A 17,609-nucleotide genomic window follows, 5' to 3' on the forward strand; every position below is an offset into this window, starting at 1 on the left:
CGCCGTCCAAACTTTAGAAAATTTACAAATAAGATCGACTAAATCAGTGCTTTCCGCGCGTTTACCTAAACGTCCATAAGAAAAAAAATCATTACTAATTTAGTGAGTCAGTTTTCAAAAAAATGATCTGTACAAATGCAAGATAAGAAGACGTGCTAATAGATACCAGTACTTGTTATTTTTATTACGTAACAAAAGGTGTACAATTTCATCGACTTTTTTTTTTTGTTAGCCTGGTTTAGTGTCCCACTGCTGGGCAAAGGCCTCCCCTCCCTTCCTCCACTCAACCCTGTCGTTTGCATTTTCCCGCCAATCCGGATAAAATGCGTCCAAGTCGTCCCGCCATCTCCTCTTTGGTCTGCCTGAACCCCGGCCTACACCATCGATGGTGTTCCGTGGGTCCCACTCGGTAACCATTTTGGCCCACCTTTCAGGGTGCATGTGGCAGACATGTCCCGCCCAGTCCCACTTAAGCTTAGCGGTCTTGGCACCTACATCTACAACTCGAGTTCTGGAGCGCAGTTCCGTGTTTCTGATTCGATCAGTTCTGCGAACACCTAGTATACTGCGCTCCATCGCTCGCTGGCATACCTTGAGTTTGGACTTTAGAGCCTCCGTTAATGACCAAGTTTGAGCGCCATAGGTTAGGATAGGCAGAATACACATGTCGATGAGTTTGCGCTTGAGGCACAACGGAAGGTCACCCTTCAATAGCGCCTTCATGGACCAGAAGCTCTTCCAGGCGTTTTCGATACGTTTATTGAGTTCTATGATTTGCCTGTTTTCGAAGGAAGCTATCTGGCCCAAGTAAATGTACTCATCAACATACTGTATATCCTGCCCATCTACCGTGACCCCATATTTGGCTCCGTTGGTCATCAACTTAGTTTTCGCTCTGTTCATTGTGAGTCCAACTTCAAGGCTCGCAGTGCTGAGATCTTGTAGCATGTGTTGCGGTTGAGATGCCGTGTGGGAGAAAAGAACAATGTCGTCGGCAAAACGCAGGTTAGTTAACCGTTTATTACCGACGACAATGCCCAGCCCCTCCCACGAGACCGCCAGCTTTTTGAATATCTCCTCTAGGCAACTGGTGAACAGTTTCGGAGACAGCGGATCGCCCTGTTTGACGCCTTTCTCTATTTTAAACACAGGACCAGGTGCGTGTAATTTAATGTTGGCTGTACTGTTAGTATAAATTGTACCAACGAGTCCAACGTACGTCGGATCTATACTATATTCATCGACTAAATCTATCAATTTTACATTTTTGCGACTAAAATCGATACCGGCCTCTTAAGTACTTCCTTATTTGAAAAAATACTTGAATCTAGAAACCTATTTTTTTCCCATTGCCCCATATTTTTTAAAAAGTAACTTAATTAAAATATATTTCTGTTAGACAATAATATTCTTCTTAAATTCTGCTTAATTGGTTTTCATAAAGGAAAACAAAACACAACCAGTGCTCCCTTTGTAAAATGAATTTTAAAATTGGCCCCGCTCACTCGTGGAACTCCCGCGGATTTAATTTCACTAAAGATCGCAATTACACGTTTTACAAGATTCGAACTCATTTATTTTCCCCAAAAAATCTCGTAAAGCAAATTAATTCCTCAGCATTATACTTCTTTCAAGATCTGAATAAACTTCAGCGAGATTTCATGAAAAATAGGCGGCCAAGAGCCTGCGGCAAGCGCCAAATTACGACTTTATTTACAAGTATTTTCTGCTCTCTAGACAGTGGCAATATGACTTGCAATTATATTTGGCCTAAGAAAAATTTTTGAAGTACGCTTTTTATTACAAGGTTTTTTTTAGTTTTAGATATTTCGGTGCCTGAAGATCTAGCGTTATCAAACCCTACAAGTTACAGCTATAGCTATTTATTTATATGTTACAATTGTCTCAATGTTTACGGTCGGTGAAAAATGTACAATGTACATCTTTACAGGAATTATACAAGAAAGTATGTAGGGTTTTACATTGAATGAAAACAAGTATTTGCACTCAAGGAGTATAATTACTGTTACCATAATCTTCTCTTTTTTGTCAGCACACAAGCTTACTCATAGTCTAGAATAAGAAATATAACTGAAAAGGAATACAAACAAGTTATTAATAGAACTCCTGTATCCATGAAATATTTGTTAAGCATGAACCTTTCGTAAGAATGAGAAGTGACAAATATTTTATGAGGCAGTCCTTTAGGTCGGTTAGAATATTTAAGTAACTCGCCAAAAATGAGTCAGAAACGTTCATGAAAATCATGAAGTTCTGATTAGGTACTCAGATTATAAAGTATTTTTTTTACTGGTCTCAATTAGACGAACATTTTTGAAAATGCGACTTATACATACATATATGTAAATAAAACTTTACTTACATCTGGATCCTTTGAATATGAACATTTGTGAACGTCAAATGCCCTCTGGCACTTATCTTTGTCAGGTGTATCTAAAAAAATATATTATTTAAGTTACTAATGGCCCTATTTTATAGTAAATACATCTCTTTGGGCTTATAGAGGTTTCGTAAACGCATAGTCGCATCAAAAGTAGCGGATCAGACTACGCGTCAAGTCAAAAGTATTCTCTCTCATTTTATAATTAGCCTAACAAAAAGATACTTATATGTCTCTAATGTACATCAATCAGATTGGGACACATATAGGGTTTGCACGATGGATCCGAAATGTATGGGAATATCCGCGGATCCGGATCCAGATAGGGATAATTTCATAGATCTACGATCCGGATTGCAAACCCTAGACACATATTTACTTTTGAACACGAACTGTAGAGGTAGATAATTATATAAAAGTATTTGAGGGTGGCAGATACCTTTACGGTGCGTTGTTTCATCCACTACAGTTGATGCTGAATATAGTGTTACGTTTTTCGAAAACACTTTAAATAAGGAACTGGGATAACTTTAAATAAATAATGATAATGCTGACCTAAATGTTTGCACGCAAATATCATCTTGGAAACTCTCTCGGAGTACTGTTCGGGAATCAGGCTCACCATCATTTCGTAGTCCACCATATCATTTTCATCCACCTGCCAGGCAAAACCAAGAATAGGGTATTTATTTGACGTGTTGAATTTTATAACTAAATCTAGTTAAATAGATAGAAAATGAGCAATTTATCACAATACATTGGAAATTTAAAAAATATGTGTGAATATAAAAAAAAATACAAGACCTTAATGTAAAAAAAAATAACTTCTAAATATAGGAAAAAAATAATGATAGGTACCATTCGATTGCTTACATTTTATTTAAAAAAATATTGTACATCAATCATATACATAAACGCAATATTTCACCGACAAAATCGCAATGTCCTTGTTTTCCATACATTGAAACGGCTTTTACATGATGACGTCACTATGTATTGCGATTTTGTTCACAGCGTTTCGTCAGTATAAGTGCGAGTGCCAGACTTTGACCATCATTTGTGACTTTTGTATTGCTTTAAGACAATGGGTCCCATACAGACATTTGATCCTCAAAACAAACCTGATCGACTGATACCATTCATAAAAAAAATGTCAAATACCCTATTATTACGCCTTATATTGCACCTACCTACCTCCTGTCGAGTGTCACAACGGTACGAATGATACGATACAAAAATAGGTAATTCAATAAATCAAACTTCGAGTTACGGAAAAACGCCAGGACTACAATACAATATACTAAAAGAAGAATGACGTTTCTGTATATTTTAAAGGTTCTCGTGACCTACTTGCTCATGCTCAATAAGAAAAATACAAATATAAAATATTTTTTTCTTGTCATGCAATATTCATAGGTACTTATCTATCAATGATTATTTACTAGGCTAAAAATACCATGCGAAGTATTTAAGCAGTTTAATAACATTAACTATTTTTTATAAGCCTGAAACCTAAATGGAAAGAAATAAACAAAACAACTCACGAGACTCGCTTCTTCCAGCAGGCAAAACATATAGCACTTCAATTTGGTGTCTTCCTTAAATATGCCGTTTTCGCAATTCACTATATCCTCTGGGGGCAAGTAAGAATAAAGACTCTTTAATGTACTCAAACGCGAGACATGTTTTTCAAAACAATAGAAGTGAAAGGGAGTAGAGGTGACGACATTGACAGTTGAAATAGTAGTTTATGTGACTGTACATAATGAAGGGCATTAAACACGAGTGTGGGTTTAAGAAACGAACGGAGTTTCTTAAAAGGATCACACGAGTGTTTTAATGCCTAATTATGTACAGTTACATACACTACTTTATCTACCCACATATCATAAGCCTTCATGATGCATTCAGGAGCCGCATATTATGACCGGCATCGCGGGTGTTGTTCAGGGCCACTAACAACAATTATTAGTAAAATAAAACAGAAAACAAATGCGAAAATGAAGAAAATTATTTAGAACAATAATAATTATTTACCTACAGTTTGGATGGTGCAATTATTATAATTCACTTGCCCAGCTCGGACAGAAGTATGTTCCTTTGTATTGTTTCCTTGACTTAGCTGGTAATAAGTCATTTATAACGTTAGTTGCTTTGTCACGGATATCAGGAGGCGTCGCCGAAATATATATGTCGGCGGCAGATCGTAAAATCGGGCATATCGAGATATTCCTAGGCATATCATGAAACGCCGCCATTTCATGATCTGACTAAGATTAACCCAGGCGTATCACGATCTGCCTTATAAAAGAGGCGGCAGATCGGTCAGACCAATGTATTCGTTGATATTCCTAGCTTCATACCGGGCGCATCGTAAAATAATTGATGAGATATTCCTAGGCATATCATGAAATGCCGGCGTTTCATGATCTGCCTAGGAATATCACCCATTGAGGTTTGCACGATATGGCTGATGGTCGCGCTAGGCAGATCATGAAACAGATCATGAAATGCCGGCGTTTCATGATCTGCCTAGGAATATCACCCATTGAGGTTTGCACGATATGGCTGGTGGTCGCGCTAGGCAGATCATGAAATGCCGGCGTTCCATGATCTACCTAGGAATAACACCCCTTGAGGTTTGCACGATATGGCTGGTCGTCGCTAGGCAGATCATGAAATGCCGGCGTTTCATGATCTGCCTAGGAATATCACCCATTGAGGTTTGCACGATATGGCTGGTGGTCGCTAGGCAGATCATGAAATGCCGGCGTTTCATGATCTGCCTAGGAATATCACCCCTTGAGTTTGCACGATATGGCTGATGGTCGCGCTAGGCAGATCATGAAATGCCGGCGTTTCATGATATGCCTAGGAATATCACACCCTACTTATTTGATATGCCTAAACGTCGCTAGGCAAATCGTCAAACGTTGATGTTTGAACGATATGGCTGGTAGTCGCTAGTCAGATCATGAAATGGCGGCGTTTCATGGTATGCCTAGGAATATCTCGATATGCCCGATTTTACGATCTGCCGCCGACATATATATCATCTTGATCGCTCATTTTATGGTTTAAATTCAACAAATTGAACAATTTTATGCAACAAAACAAATTTTAACCTGTAATGGCAGTATTGAAAAGTTTTCTGGCAGCTGTCATAGTTTTTTTTTTTTAATTCAGAGGCAAACTAGAGTCGGCCCCAACTATCATATCGTTCGATATCTTACTTACGTGCGACATTTGTCAAATTTGTTTGAAAATTAACAATTCATTTCGAACTAAACGTCATCTCGACTGATATTAGAATAGAGGTCAAATCAAATTTCTTTGTTTTTCAAAGATGTTCGAAATTTGAATGCATAATATTATCGAAATCGATGTTATTATTTAGCAATAATAACATTGTTACAGATAAGAAATTTGTTCTAACAAAACAGTATATTTTTATGGTGGTCATAATGTGTGGTTCTTGGACGCATCATGGAGGGTTTATGATATTTGGGTAGATAAAATAATTTATGGGGATAGGTAACTGTAAAAAAGGCTTAGCAATTACCTATGTGTAGCATAATTGTTTCATGTTGTTGGAGTTTTAATTATTTAACCTTTTCAGAAGACTCGTTGGCAAAATCTACAAATATCATATCCGTACTACGGCAGTTTTCACATTTATGTAAAAAAATATACACAGCATAATATAGAGTAGAGGGATTTATGTGTATTTTATGTCACTGATACAAGTAAATTAATGTGTTTAAGTATATAAATGAAATCTTGACGTTGCTGTAGGTACTTACGAGCCTAGTGTTTGAAAACAGTAGGGAAAAATATAAAAATGACAAATGCATGTTTACACACTTTCTACAAAAACACACTTAAAGCTCTTGAAAACTAATGGCAGACTTAAGAAATGAGTCCTTTATAAAAGCCGACTGGCTTCGCCACAGTTACAATAGAGACAAATCGAGAATAGGGTTGCCACCAGTATAATTTAGGTGATCATCCTTGCTTTCCAATAATTTACGAGAGACTAAAAAAACGATGAATGCCATTACGGCATCAGGTACCTACTTTAATTTTACTTTGCATTCTTATTTCATTATTGCTTTTTTCTGAGCTTCTATAGAAATGTGGCAGCCCTATCTAAGAGCGTCTTAGAGCTATGGTGTTAGGTTTAGCGGGCTGAATGTTTGACGTCACTCGCATGCGAGCGTAGAACAAAGGTAAGTGGAAATACAATTTTCTTTTGCGAACTCACCCTCGGCGACCCCGGTCTTGCCGACGCACTCGTTGTGAACGTGTTGTATTATTTCTTTGATTTCATCACTGAACACCTGAAATCGTTTTTATACTTTATAAATTCCATCTTGACATTCTTACATTCGCTATGAAATAATACCTTTAAATATACTTAAAAATGTATTTTGTTTTTATGACAGTTAAAAGTAGATACATATGTATACAGTTGGTAGATTGTATTAGAATAAAAATGTCCGCATTTTTTTCTTTAAGCCTCCAGTTACTTTTCGAGATTTTAAGGGTAATCACACTGCTCCCCTAACAACACCCAAGCATTACTTAGTGTACTTACACTAAATAAGCAAAAAAGATAACGTTTCGAATATTGTCAAAATAAAGACAGACAACTATTTATTCACAGCAGGTGCTTATTCATACAATCTGGGACATCAACACGTATGTGTCATAATATATATAAGAGTGATAAAAAATTGACAAGTCGTGTAGTGCCTATATATTTTATTATTCACTCGCTACGTGCCCCGTATCTACATGTCTTTGCTTTGTGAATAACGTCAGAGCAAAAAAGATGTTACTAAAAATGAGATAACATTTCAAAGAAAATTATTAAGTTGTGATTCCAAGGGGACTAACCCAATGCGCATCAACTTGTATCATGGTGTTTAATATTTAAAATGGCCAGAATTCATCTCCATTCTCACAAGGTGAATATTTACCACTGAAGTATAAAATTGGTGAGTTTCATTTCACTATTATTATACACAGAATTTTATTTCGAAAGATCACGTAAACTTATTACACTTTTATAGAACTACAAAGTTTGACAGTAGAAAAAGGCGCGAATTTTCTACTGACAGAAATGGCTGAGGGGTAAACTCCACAACAAAACCAGAGTCCTTTTTAATTTTTTTACCATTACAAAATTGAAATTCGAAATCAAAATGCAATGCATACTTCTTTCACACTACCAGTGCCTTGTTTATCAAAAGCTTGTAACTTGTTGTAATACAAGTGATAGTCCCTTTCTAACAAAAGCTGTCAAAAAGGGACTTCCACGTGTATTACAAGTTACAAGCTTTTGATAAACAGGCCCCAGCAGTTACAGTTACTAACGTGTCATATTGGAACTTGCGCCGTGGCTGCATTACGTATGCTCTAAGAGCGACATTGAGTAATAGTGTCGAGCGCTTCGCACCGCCTCATCCGTCAACCCTTCTGTCTAATTCACAAATATTCTACCTCTATTGTAAACTTACTTTTAGAACCAGTTCACCTTTATATAAGAAACATCGATAAGATCATCGCTTAGGTATACTGGTTTTTCACATATGACTAGCTCGGTGAGTTTAGTGAATGAAAGCCCTTACCTTGCAGCTCATAAACTAACTCGAAAAATGTGATGCGACTTCGCTAATGCCATATGTCTACCTACGTGTACTTGTTTTGAGAATAGGGCACTTGTGGTGACGATGAAATAAAGTAAATGTGAAACCTTTCATAACCTCACGGGACGTGGAATTAGGGTTGCCAACTATTTTTTGGTGGAATATAGTATTTTCCAGAATAAGGCATCAAAAATATAGTACATTTCAAAAAAATATAGTACTTTTAGATAAAATACTATACATCAGTGTAATACAGGGGGTCTCTGACCATGGGGCTTTAAATCCAGGGCTTGATTCTACTCGCTAAACTGAGCTACTTTTATTATGGCACCAACCCCGAAATCTCTAAAAAAATTTTTTACTTTTTCATACAGTTTAGCTGATCAGATGTCGACGTTTTCTATGGAAAAGGCAAAAAATTTTCCCCGATTTTAGGGTTTGTCCCACAGTAAAAGTAGCTCAGTTTAGCGAGTAAAATCAAGCCCTGGATTTAAAGCCCTATGGTCAGAGACACCAAATACGTTTAATCGGAAATATAGTATTTTAGCGTACTATATATTTTTCCAAAAATATATAGTACAGAGAGCCAAAATATAGTACAATACTATATAATATAGTACGGTTGGCAACCCTACGTGGAATACGTCTGTGTGCCAACTTATAAAGATTGTGAAAAGAAGACAAAAATACAGAAAGTTTACAAATCGATAAAAAAAACAGCACTCGTAGTAGGTATACATCTTATACCTTTAAACGAGCAATTCTTGTTTATTTATCTATATATATAAATGCAAGTGTCCTGACTGACTGACTGATTCATCAACGCAGAGCCGAAACTACAAATGCTAGAAAGTTGAAATTTGCACACTAGGTTGCATTTATAAAGTGTACACGAGATAAGAAGCGATTTTGAAAAATTCAACCCCTAAAGGGGTTAAAAAGGGGATGAAAGGTTGTATGGGGTACAAGTTTTATTTTAAGCTAGGAATTTGAAACTTTGTAAAAATGTATTATATTAATAAACAAGGAAACTAATTTCAGCGTTTTCGAAAATTCATCCCCCAAGGTGGTGAAAAAGGGGTTGAAAGTTTGTATGGAGATCAAATATTTTTGTGAATGTGGGACTTGAAACTTTGTAATTGAGGATATTATTATAAGACAGGAAAAGTAATTTCAGCGTTTTTGAAAATTCATCCCCTAACAGGGTTAAAAAGGGGTTGAAAGTTTGAATCCATTACAAATGCTTTGAAACTTCTTAGAAAGGCATAATAGCCGATTACAAAAAAAAGTAATTGCGACGTTTTAGGAAATTCAACCCGTAAGGGGGTTAAAAAGGGGATGAAACTTTGTCTTGGGGTGCAAATTTTATTTTAAGCTAGGACCTTGAAACTTCGCAAAAAGGTATTAAATTAAAAAATAAGAAAACTAATTTCAGCGTTTTTAAAAATTCATCCCCCGAGGTGGGTTGAAAGTTTGTACGGAGATCATATATTTTTGAGAGTGCGGGATTTGAATCTTTGTATAAAGCCATATTAATAGAAATCAAGAAAAGTAATTTCAGCGTTTTTAAAAATTAAACCCCTAACGGGGTTAAAAAGGGGATGAAAGGTTGTATGGGGTACAAGTTTTATTTTAAGCTAGGAATTTGAAACTTTGTAAAAATGTATTATATTAAAAAACAAGGAAACTAATTTCAGTGTTTTCGAAAATTCATCCCCCAAGGTGGTGAAAAAGGGGTTGAAAGTTTGTATGGAGATCAAATATTTTTGTGAGTGTGGGACTTGAAACTTTGTAATTGAGGATATTATTATAAGACAGGAAAAGTAATTTCAGCGTTTTTGAAAATTCATCCCCTAACAGGGTTAAAAAGGGGTTGAAAGTTTGAATCCATTACATATGCTTTGAAACTTCTTAGAAAGGCATAATAGCCGATTACAAAAAAAAGTAATTGCGACGTTTTAGGAAATTCAACCCGTAAGGGGGTTAAAAAGGGGATGAAACTTTGTCTTGGGGTGCAAATTTTATTTTAAGCTAGGACCTTGAAACTTCGCAAAAAGGTATTAAATTAAAAAACAAGAAAACTAATTTCAGCGTTTTTAAAAATTAATCCCCGGAGGAGGTGAAAAATGGGTTGAAAATTTGTATGGAGATCAAATAATTTTGAGAGTGCGGGACTTAAATCTTTGTATAAAGCCACATTATTAGAACACAAGAAAAGTAATTTTAGCGTTTTTAAAAATTCATCCCCTATAAGGGTCCATAACGGGTTGAAAGTTTGTATAGGGTTCCAATTTTATTTAAAGGTAGGAACTTGAAACTTCGTAAAAAGGTATTTTATTATAAAACAAGAAAACCTATTCAGCGTTTTTAAAAATTCATCCCCCGAGGAGGTGAAAAAGGGGTTGAAAGTTTGTATGGAGATCAAATATTTTTGAGAGTGCGGGACTTAAATCTTTATATAAAGCCATATTATTAGAGCACAAGAAAAGTAATTTCAGCGTTTTTAAAAATTCATCCCTTAAAAGGGTTAAAAAGGGGTTGAAAGTTTGTATAGGTTTTAATTTTATTTAAAGCTAGGAACTTGAAGCTTCGTAAAAAGGTATTTTATTAAGAGAAAAGAAAACTAATTTCAGAGTCTTTGATAATTCATCCCCCAAGGTGGTGAAAAGGGGGTTGAAAATTTGTATGGAACCCAAATATTTATTTGAGTGCGGGACTTGAATCGTTGTATAAAGGCATAATATTAAAAAACAAGAAAAGTAATTTTAGCGTTTTTAAAAATTCATCCCCTAAAGGTTTAAACGGGTTGAGAGTTGGTAGAGGGTTCAAATTTTATTTAAAGCCAGGAACTTAAAACTTTGTAAATAGGTAGTTAGGTAGTAGGTTTTATTAAATAGTGGACTTGAAAATCTTCTGGGAGTTGAGAGAGATTATATCGAGAACAATTTTATTCAGTTAGGGGCTTGAAACTTCGTATTAGCCAGGTTGTGAAAGACAAATCTCATGCGTTGTATAATAATTAACAAATGATTAACCGTCCCTACTGCTATCTTTTGCTGCATAATGTTCTAAGCTAATGTAGAATTTATAACCACCAATATACAAATCCACGCGTACGAAGTCGCGGGCAACAGCTAGTTTATATATATATATATAAGCGGTGGTGGCCGAGTGGATATGACGCCCGACTTTCAATTCGGAGGTCGCGGGTTCAAATCCTGGCTCGTACATTGAGTTTATCGGAACTTATGTACGAAATATCATTTGATATTTACCACTAGCTTTTCGGTGAAGGAAAACATCGTGAGGAAACCTGCATACATCTGCGAAGAAATTCAAAGGTGTATGTGAAGTCCCCAATCCGCATTGGGCTAGCGTGGGGACTATAGCCCAAGCCCTCCCGCGCATGAGAGGAGGCCTGTGCCCAGCAGTGGGACGTATAAAGGCTGAATTATTATTATATTATTATTATTATATATATTTCGGCGATCTCGGAAACGGCTCTAACGATTTCGATGAAATTTGGTACATATATGGGGGTTTTCGGGGGCAAAAAATCGATCTAGCTAGGTCTTATCTCTGGGAAAACGCTGATTTTCGAGTTTTTATATGTTTACCGGGCAAAGCTCGGTCGCCCAGATATTACTTAGTTATATCTTATATCCAAAAAGTAATGTGTGGGAGTTTATAATTTTTTAATGTAAGAAATGAATATAAGCTACTAAGTATAGACTAGCAAACCAATTTTTTTGTAGGAAATGCGCAAAAATACAAATCAGTAAATCATAAATCATAAATCATAAATTTTTATTTGCAAGAACACGGTTACAATAGGTCTTAAAAGTACAACAGTTCCACGCATTCAACCTGCGTGCAGGTGTGCAAATTAAACATGCAAAGCATCACTTATACCTACATAAAATCTAGAATTCTATAGCTATTTACAAATATCATAAGTAAGTATGTGAGCCTTAGCTTTAGGAGCCGACCCTTAGCGCCTACATTTTTAAAATTTGCTGCAGTTTACTACTGACAACATTGGTTTGCCAGGCCAAATTGGTTTGCTAGACTAAAAAAACTGAAAATACTCACTGGCGTTTCCTTCCCACCGCAAGCCAGAGCCACCAGCGCGCAGAGCACTGGCAGCAGTGGCAGCGACCTGGACATGGCTCCCGATGCTACAGGGCCAGTGAGCGTCGATGGCATGCGCTGCGCTTTTATTCACACAATTATGCCGCGTAATGGCTGCCGGATCCGAAATAGAAGTCGCATTAAAACTTAAATCGACAACATAATTTTATATGCATTACGCTCGTAACTATACGTACTTGTTAATAGATCAGATAAAAATAAATAATGCCGCTTTAGTTGGTTGTTAGAAAAGTTACGAAGCTTCTTCCACAATAATTGTTTCCTCTTCTTTATTTGATTTCATTATTATTTCCTTAAACAAAATATATCTGTTAAAATAAAACCATTTCTTTAGAAATCAACCTAAATTGCTTTAAGTACGAGTCCCTATTTCTGGTGTTCACTCAGGCGATTACTCACGAATCAATATCAGATTTCATTTCCGGCATAAGAAAACCACTTTGAGTTTTTCAAATTTCAAATAATAGTATTAATCATTTTGAAAATCAGTTTTCTACGATAGGTAAAACAATAACAAAAGTTAGGCAGATGTTAATATACCTACCTAGTGCTTCCGTTCAAACTGAAAGATGCGGGACAAAGAAAGCCTAAAAGAGACACGACAGTGGCGAAATAAGTATTGGTGTCTTTTTCCAATTATAAATATAAAACTAAAAATTCAGTAAGAATTAATCAGTAGTTTTAGATTAAAATGGATTAGTTGCTAAATTAGTTGAAAATGCTTAGTAAAGATAAAATATTTTTTATCTTTATTTTTTGAGTTTATTCAAGTAGGCATATTACAATGCGCTTATAAACTTCAAATAAATTTACACCGGCTCCAACCCTACACCTCTGCCTCGATAAGATTTAAATCCCCTCTCAATTGGAGGGATACCCCCCAATATGGCACCGGCAACAAACTCGGTGGGACAATCTTTTCAAAACATTATTACATCTTATAATTAACATGCATTACGAGTAAATAAGAAAAATACAATTTAAATTAATAAAACACAAAAACAAGCAAATCTTAATTTAGAGTTCTTAGTACAGTCAGCCAAGAAAGTGGTCTACTACTTTTCGACTCTATCATCTGATTGATAGAGTCGATAAGTGGTAGACCACTTTCTTGGCTGACCGTACCTACCTTACCTTAATGCGTCCATACGCCGTGAGGCCTATTCAGATAGTTATATCTTGTTCTGAATCTGATTATGGGCAGGTCACTCACAGCCCCCTTCAGCCGGTAGCCCTTCGCAAACTAAACTTCGTACAAGTTTGTTAACGTTTCACCTGAGTTTTATGTCAGAATACGCACCCAGCTCACACAACAAGAAGCTGTAGTTACCGACAGACGGCAATTAACACATTAGATTAGCGCCGTCTCGTCACTACAAGGTGTAATCAGCGGGCGGAAGTTCGGGAATGAATAAGCAGGTGCCGATGCCGCGGACAACTACTTGGTCTTGGTAATGTCTACTGCCAATTAAACTCGATTAGTTATTTATAATTTTCACCGCGGACACTCTGTTAAATAAGTATTCTATTAGATATTCATTCACTCCAATTGAATTTTGGTTATAAAATGAGTTCATTAAAATGCATGCATGCTAATATTTAAGATGCAGTACAGTACGTTTTGAACAGTCGTAGCACATTTTTATATCACAATACGATTGCCAAAAAAAAATCATTCTTGAGGCCGTTCTCTACAGACTTCAGTGAGTCGAATATTGAGTTTTTGACATCCGCTTAAATTTTGCACAAAACCTAAAAATATGAAAATTATTTCTAAAAATGAGCAATATTATTCTTGAGGGAACTCAGTGATTATTATTAAAACGCACGAAAAAATAAAATTCAAAAACATGATATCCGCGGTCCCGAGCACGCACATCCATTTCGCTCAGGCTTACGCTCAGTGAGAGTGAAAGAAGAACACGAACCTACTGGGCCTTAACACATTGAGGTCATTGAGAGCCGGGAACTCGCTCCGAGGACGCTCTATTCGTACTCGCTTTCCTCTACGAAGCGGGAAGACGCTCGAAATACGAAAACGTTGGCAGTGAATGCGTTAAACTTTAGTAGGTATCTTCATTACATCAAAAACACGACACGTTTAGAACGTTCGTTTACTTGTGACATAATTTAAAAAAAAACTTTGGAGTAATATCAGCGATTATCTGCATGAACCGTTCACGAACAAATGTTATAAAATTGAGTAACGGAGATCTAAAGTAACAACACTCAGGACCTCATTTAGGACCTCAGCGCTTTCTAACTTGCCTGAAAGTTGTGCAACATCAAAGTATTCCATTTATATTATTAGGACTCTTTCCATAAACAATCGAAACGATCCCACACACAAGGATATGATACGACAGATTGTTAAAGTCACTTCCCGGGCAATTTTACACCCCAGTCATTAACGTTTGGCGCTGAACAATGGGAAGACGCTTACGTGTTTTTAGCGGACGACTCTTTTGTGTTCCACACAATAATAATGTCATAATTTGGCGAGTCGGCGGCGCGGGCGCGGCCTAAGCCCGGCGGTATCGGGCTTAATTATTATTAATGGCTGCAAGACAGCCTGTAAAATCACGCTCAGCTTACGCTACACTATATAATGATTAAATATGATGTCGATGTAAACGCTTCCAATTTTCGTGAATGATGGAGAGAGTCGTTGTGCATTTGTTTTAGCCAAAACATCAGCAAAACAATAAAACAATGGATAGACTACGGAAGGGAAAATCCTAGTGGTAAACCCAATTAAATTTCCTCTATTGTGCTCTTACCTCTTCTGTGTTCCCCACACAGAGATGGCGTATCATGCTCTTTTACACAAAATTTGCCTGGAATAATCATACTACGCCTAGGTACGCTAGTTCAATAACAATAAGCTTATCACCTCATGCATTGTGCGAGTATTTTGGTAAACATGAAAAATCCATTAGAGTTGTTTGCAATAATACCGCGTAGGTACCTATTCTTTTAAACGTATTATGCCCTGTTATTCCAAACGATTACATAGTTTACCGCTCAACAAAACCAGTATACTTACGTTCTTGGGCTCTGCATAGTTGTTATAGAACCTAAGCTCACGGATATGCTTGTTCGCCTAAACGATTGGCTCTGTAACCTACTGCCAGCGCAGGCGGCGGCGTCAGTGACCGTGCTAAGCCGATTTGTTGCCGTGTTGCCAGCAATAGTATCATGCTCTAGCGTGGGCCGATATCAGCACGGATGCACCTTTATAGAGTTTTGATGATGGCCGGATGGCGAAACTGACTTCAAATAACTGAAAGTCAAACTGATGGGACGAGGGGGCTTTTTCATTTTACCTGCGCTCTTATGTGACTGATATACACCGTGTTTTTTTTTATTTCCGTTAATTTCAAGGGTGCATTCCTGAGCTTAAATCAAGTAACTTTCTCAAAGACACCGATATTCTAATTAACTCCATTTCGGAGATAATCAATAATTTATTTTTTTGCTATAAGGCCTCTACAAGCGTGTACACTTGCCTTAGGGCCGGTTTACATATTGATTAGTGTTTAGAATGAGTTCATACATTTGCTACTAAACTTAAGTACAATCTCGGTCGACCGATGTTCGAAATGACATTGATATGTCACAGATTTCAATTGTTTGGTTGAGTTAAATGTAATGCCCGTGTTACAACAACGCTATATGCTACATTTAATTACTTTTTAAACAATTATTTTTTGTAAAAAAAGCAAAAAAAAATTTTTTATAAACTAACTATGCCATTTAGTTCTCTTAAACGTACTTAACCATACCCCGAAGTTAACGGAATTCAATAAAAACACGGTGTATATATCGCCATAAGTAGTTCTCAAACTACGTTTGGCGATATACATACATATTACTTTAATATGGAGCCTACAAGGAAGGACACAGCAATCTATATAATAAAATATTAAAGTACATGTACTATTATTAAATATAATACAGTCAGCTGCAGAGATAGTTGACCACATACAATGTGTCTATCAGGGGGAGCAACTATCACTGCAGCTGACTGTACATGCAGCCTGCAGCTAATTTCACCAACTAATTAGTAAAGTAATCCGTTAATTGAAGTAAGGTCAACCAGGAAAATGAAGCTTGAAATTTTACAAACCTATTTAAATGGACTACACTGCCCTTAAATTTAAAGTATTGCGAGATTACCTACGGTAAACAATTGAACGAGTTTTCGCCACGGCTCTGGCCCCTTAGTCCTTAAATCGTGATGACTGGGTACGCAGGAAATCTATTGTTAAGTAATCATTATAAAATAGAAACCTGGTGGGGCAATTATCCTCAAGAAGCACTAGTATCTAAGGTAAAAAGGTAAGGTGCCTTCAAGGTAGTACAGAAACCTTTGCGCCCTACTAAAATTACCTACTACGATAACATTTTCTTCTAACCATATATGAATGGAATAATTTTGACATCTCGGTTATTAAAGATATATTTTATTTACCCGCAGACTTGAAAGTTGCGTAGCATCTTAGCAATCCTAATGACGGGTCATGAGAAGTCGCATCATTATAACGTTTTAATTTGTATGAAGGAATAATTAATATGAAGATAGAGTGGATGCGGCATGCAAGAGAAGAGCTATAGGCGACGTCATTAAGGTTTGGGTGCGGGTAGCGCAATCAAAGCCGGCGGAACCCGCCCCTAACGACGAGTGCTCTCGATAAAAATTAAAAACACGTGCAAGCCCAGTCTGAGGAAAGTTTTAATGAGTACACGGCTCTCACCACCAACGGGGCTGTTATTGCTATCACTTATACTGGCAAACCAGTTACGTTGTGATCTCTACACAAGTGAAACTAAAAGTGGCAGCTCCTGAGATGCACGATAGACAAGATGCAGTAAAACGTCACCTTCTAACGCCACCTAATAGGTATTTAAGAAAAACGGTTGCGACAACCGCGAACCTAATGTACTCGTACTTCTGCTGAATACGATGGTGGAAAATGTACCGGAAAAGCATATGGTTGGGGCATGCAAGATGTCTTGGCTACGCTAAAGTACCTTTCAAGAATTTGAGTGCAAACCTTCAAGGATAGAGGAAGGAGGAGGAAGGAGGAGGGTCCTGAGGAAGTTTAACTACCTACCTATATGTACTCAGAGCTCGAACTTATACTGGTTTGGTTAAGACGAGTGCTCTGTAAGAGGCGAAAGCAGGGCCAGGATAGACGCCCCTTGCCCGCGCCCTGTCTGTTTGGCAAGAGCTTCGGGTTTGCATTTTGTTACGTTTTGCATGTTTTTGTAACGTAATTTGTGGCAGTAGTTTGCTTGGTAACTAAATTAGCTCTAACTTTGTGTGAGAGGGTGACGAAAAATAGTATCAGTAGAGGATGTTGACCGAGAGGAGGAACCTGCTGTGACTTTTCTAATAGGAT

General features: G+C 37.0%; 1 protein-coding gene across 1 annotated transcript; it reads right to left on the bottom strand.

The window, feature by feature from the left end:
- Positions 1–1,981: 1,981 nt before the first annotated feature.
- Positions 1,982–12,219, bottom strand: LOC134647519 (general odorant-binding protein 83a-like). Its single transcript, XM_063501870.1, has 6 exons — positions 12,145–12,219; positions 6,666–6,741; positions 3,946–4,034; positions 2,957–3,059; positions 2,384–2,454; positions 1,982–2,091 (listed from the first exon to the last, which is right to left on the bottom strand). The coding sequence occupies exons 1-6, from the start codon at positions 12,217–12,219 to the stop codon at positions 2,074–2,076; spliced, it is 432 nt and encodes a 143-aa protein (XP_063357940.1). The 3' UTR covers positions 1,982–2,073.
- Between the last annotated feature and the right edge of the window lie 5,390 nt (positions 12,220–17,609).

Source organism: Cydia amplana, chromosome 4, assembly GCF_948474715.1.
Source record: "Cydia amplana chromosome 4, ilCydAmpl1.1, whole genome shotgun sequence".
In the NCBI taxonomy this organism is placed as follows: Eukaryota; Metazoa; Arthropoda; class Insecta; order Lepidoptera; family Tortricidae; genus Cydia; species Cydia amplana.

Excerpts from the sequence above, each read along its gene's own strand:
- LOC134647519 (XM_063501870.1), bottom strand. The coding sequence starts at position 12,219 with ATGTCCAGGTCGCTGCCACTGCTGCCAGTGCTCTGCGCGCTGGTGGCT. Across the intron at positions 6,742-12,144 it reads GCGGTGGGAAGGAAACGCCA|GTGTTCAGTGATGAAATCAA; the intron begins GTGAGTATTTTC and ends AAACGATTTCAG. Across the intron at positions 3,060-3,945 it reads TGCTGGAAGAAGCGAGTCTC|GTGGATGAAAATGATATGGT; the intron begins GTGAGTTGTTTT and ends TTTGCCTGGCAG.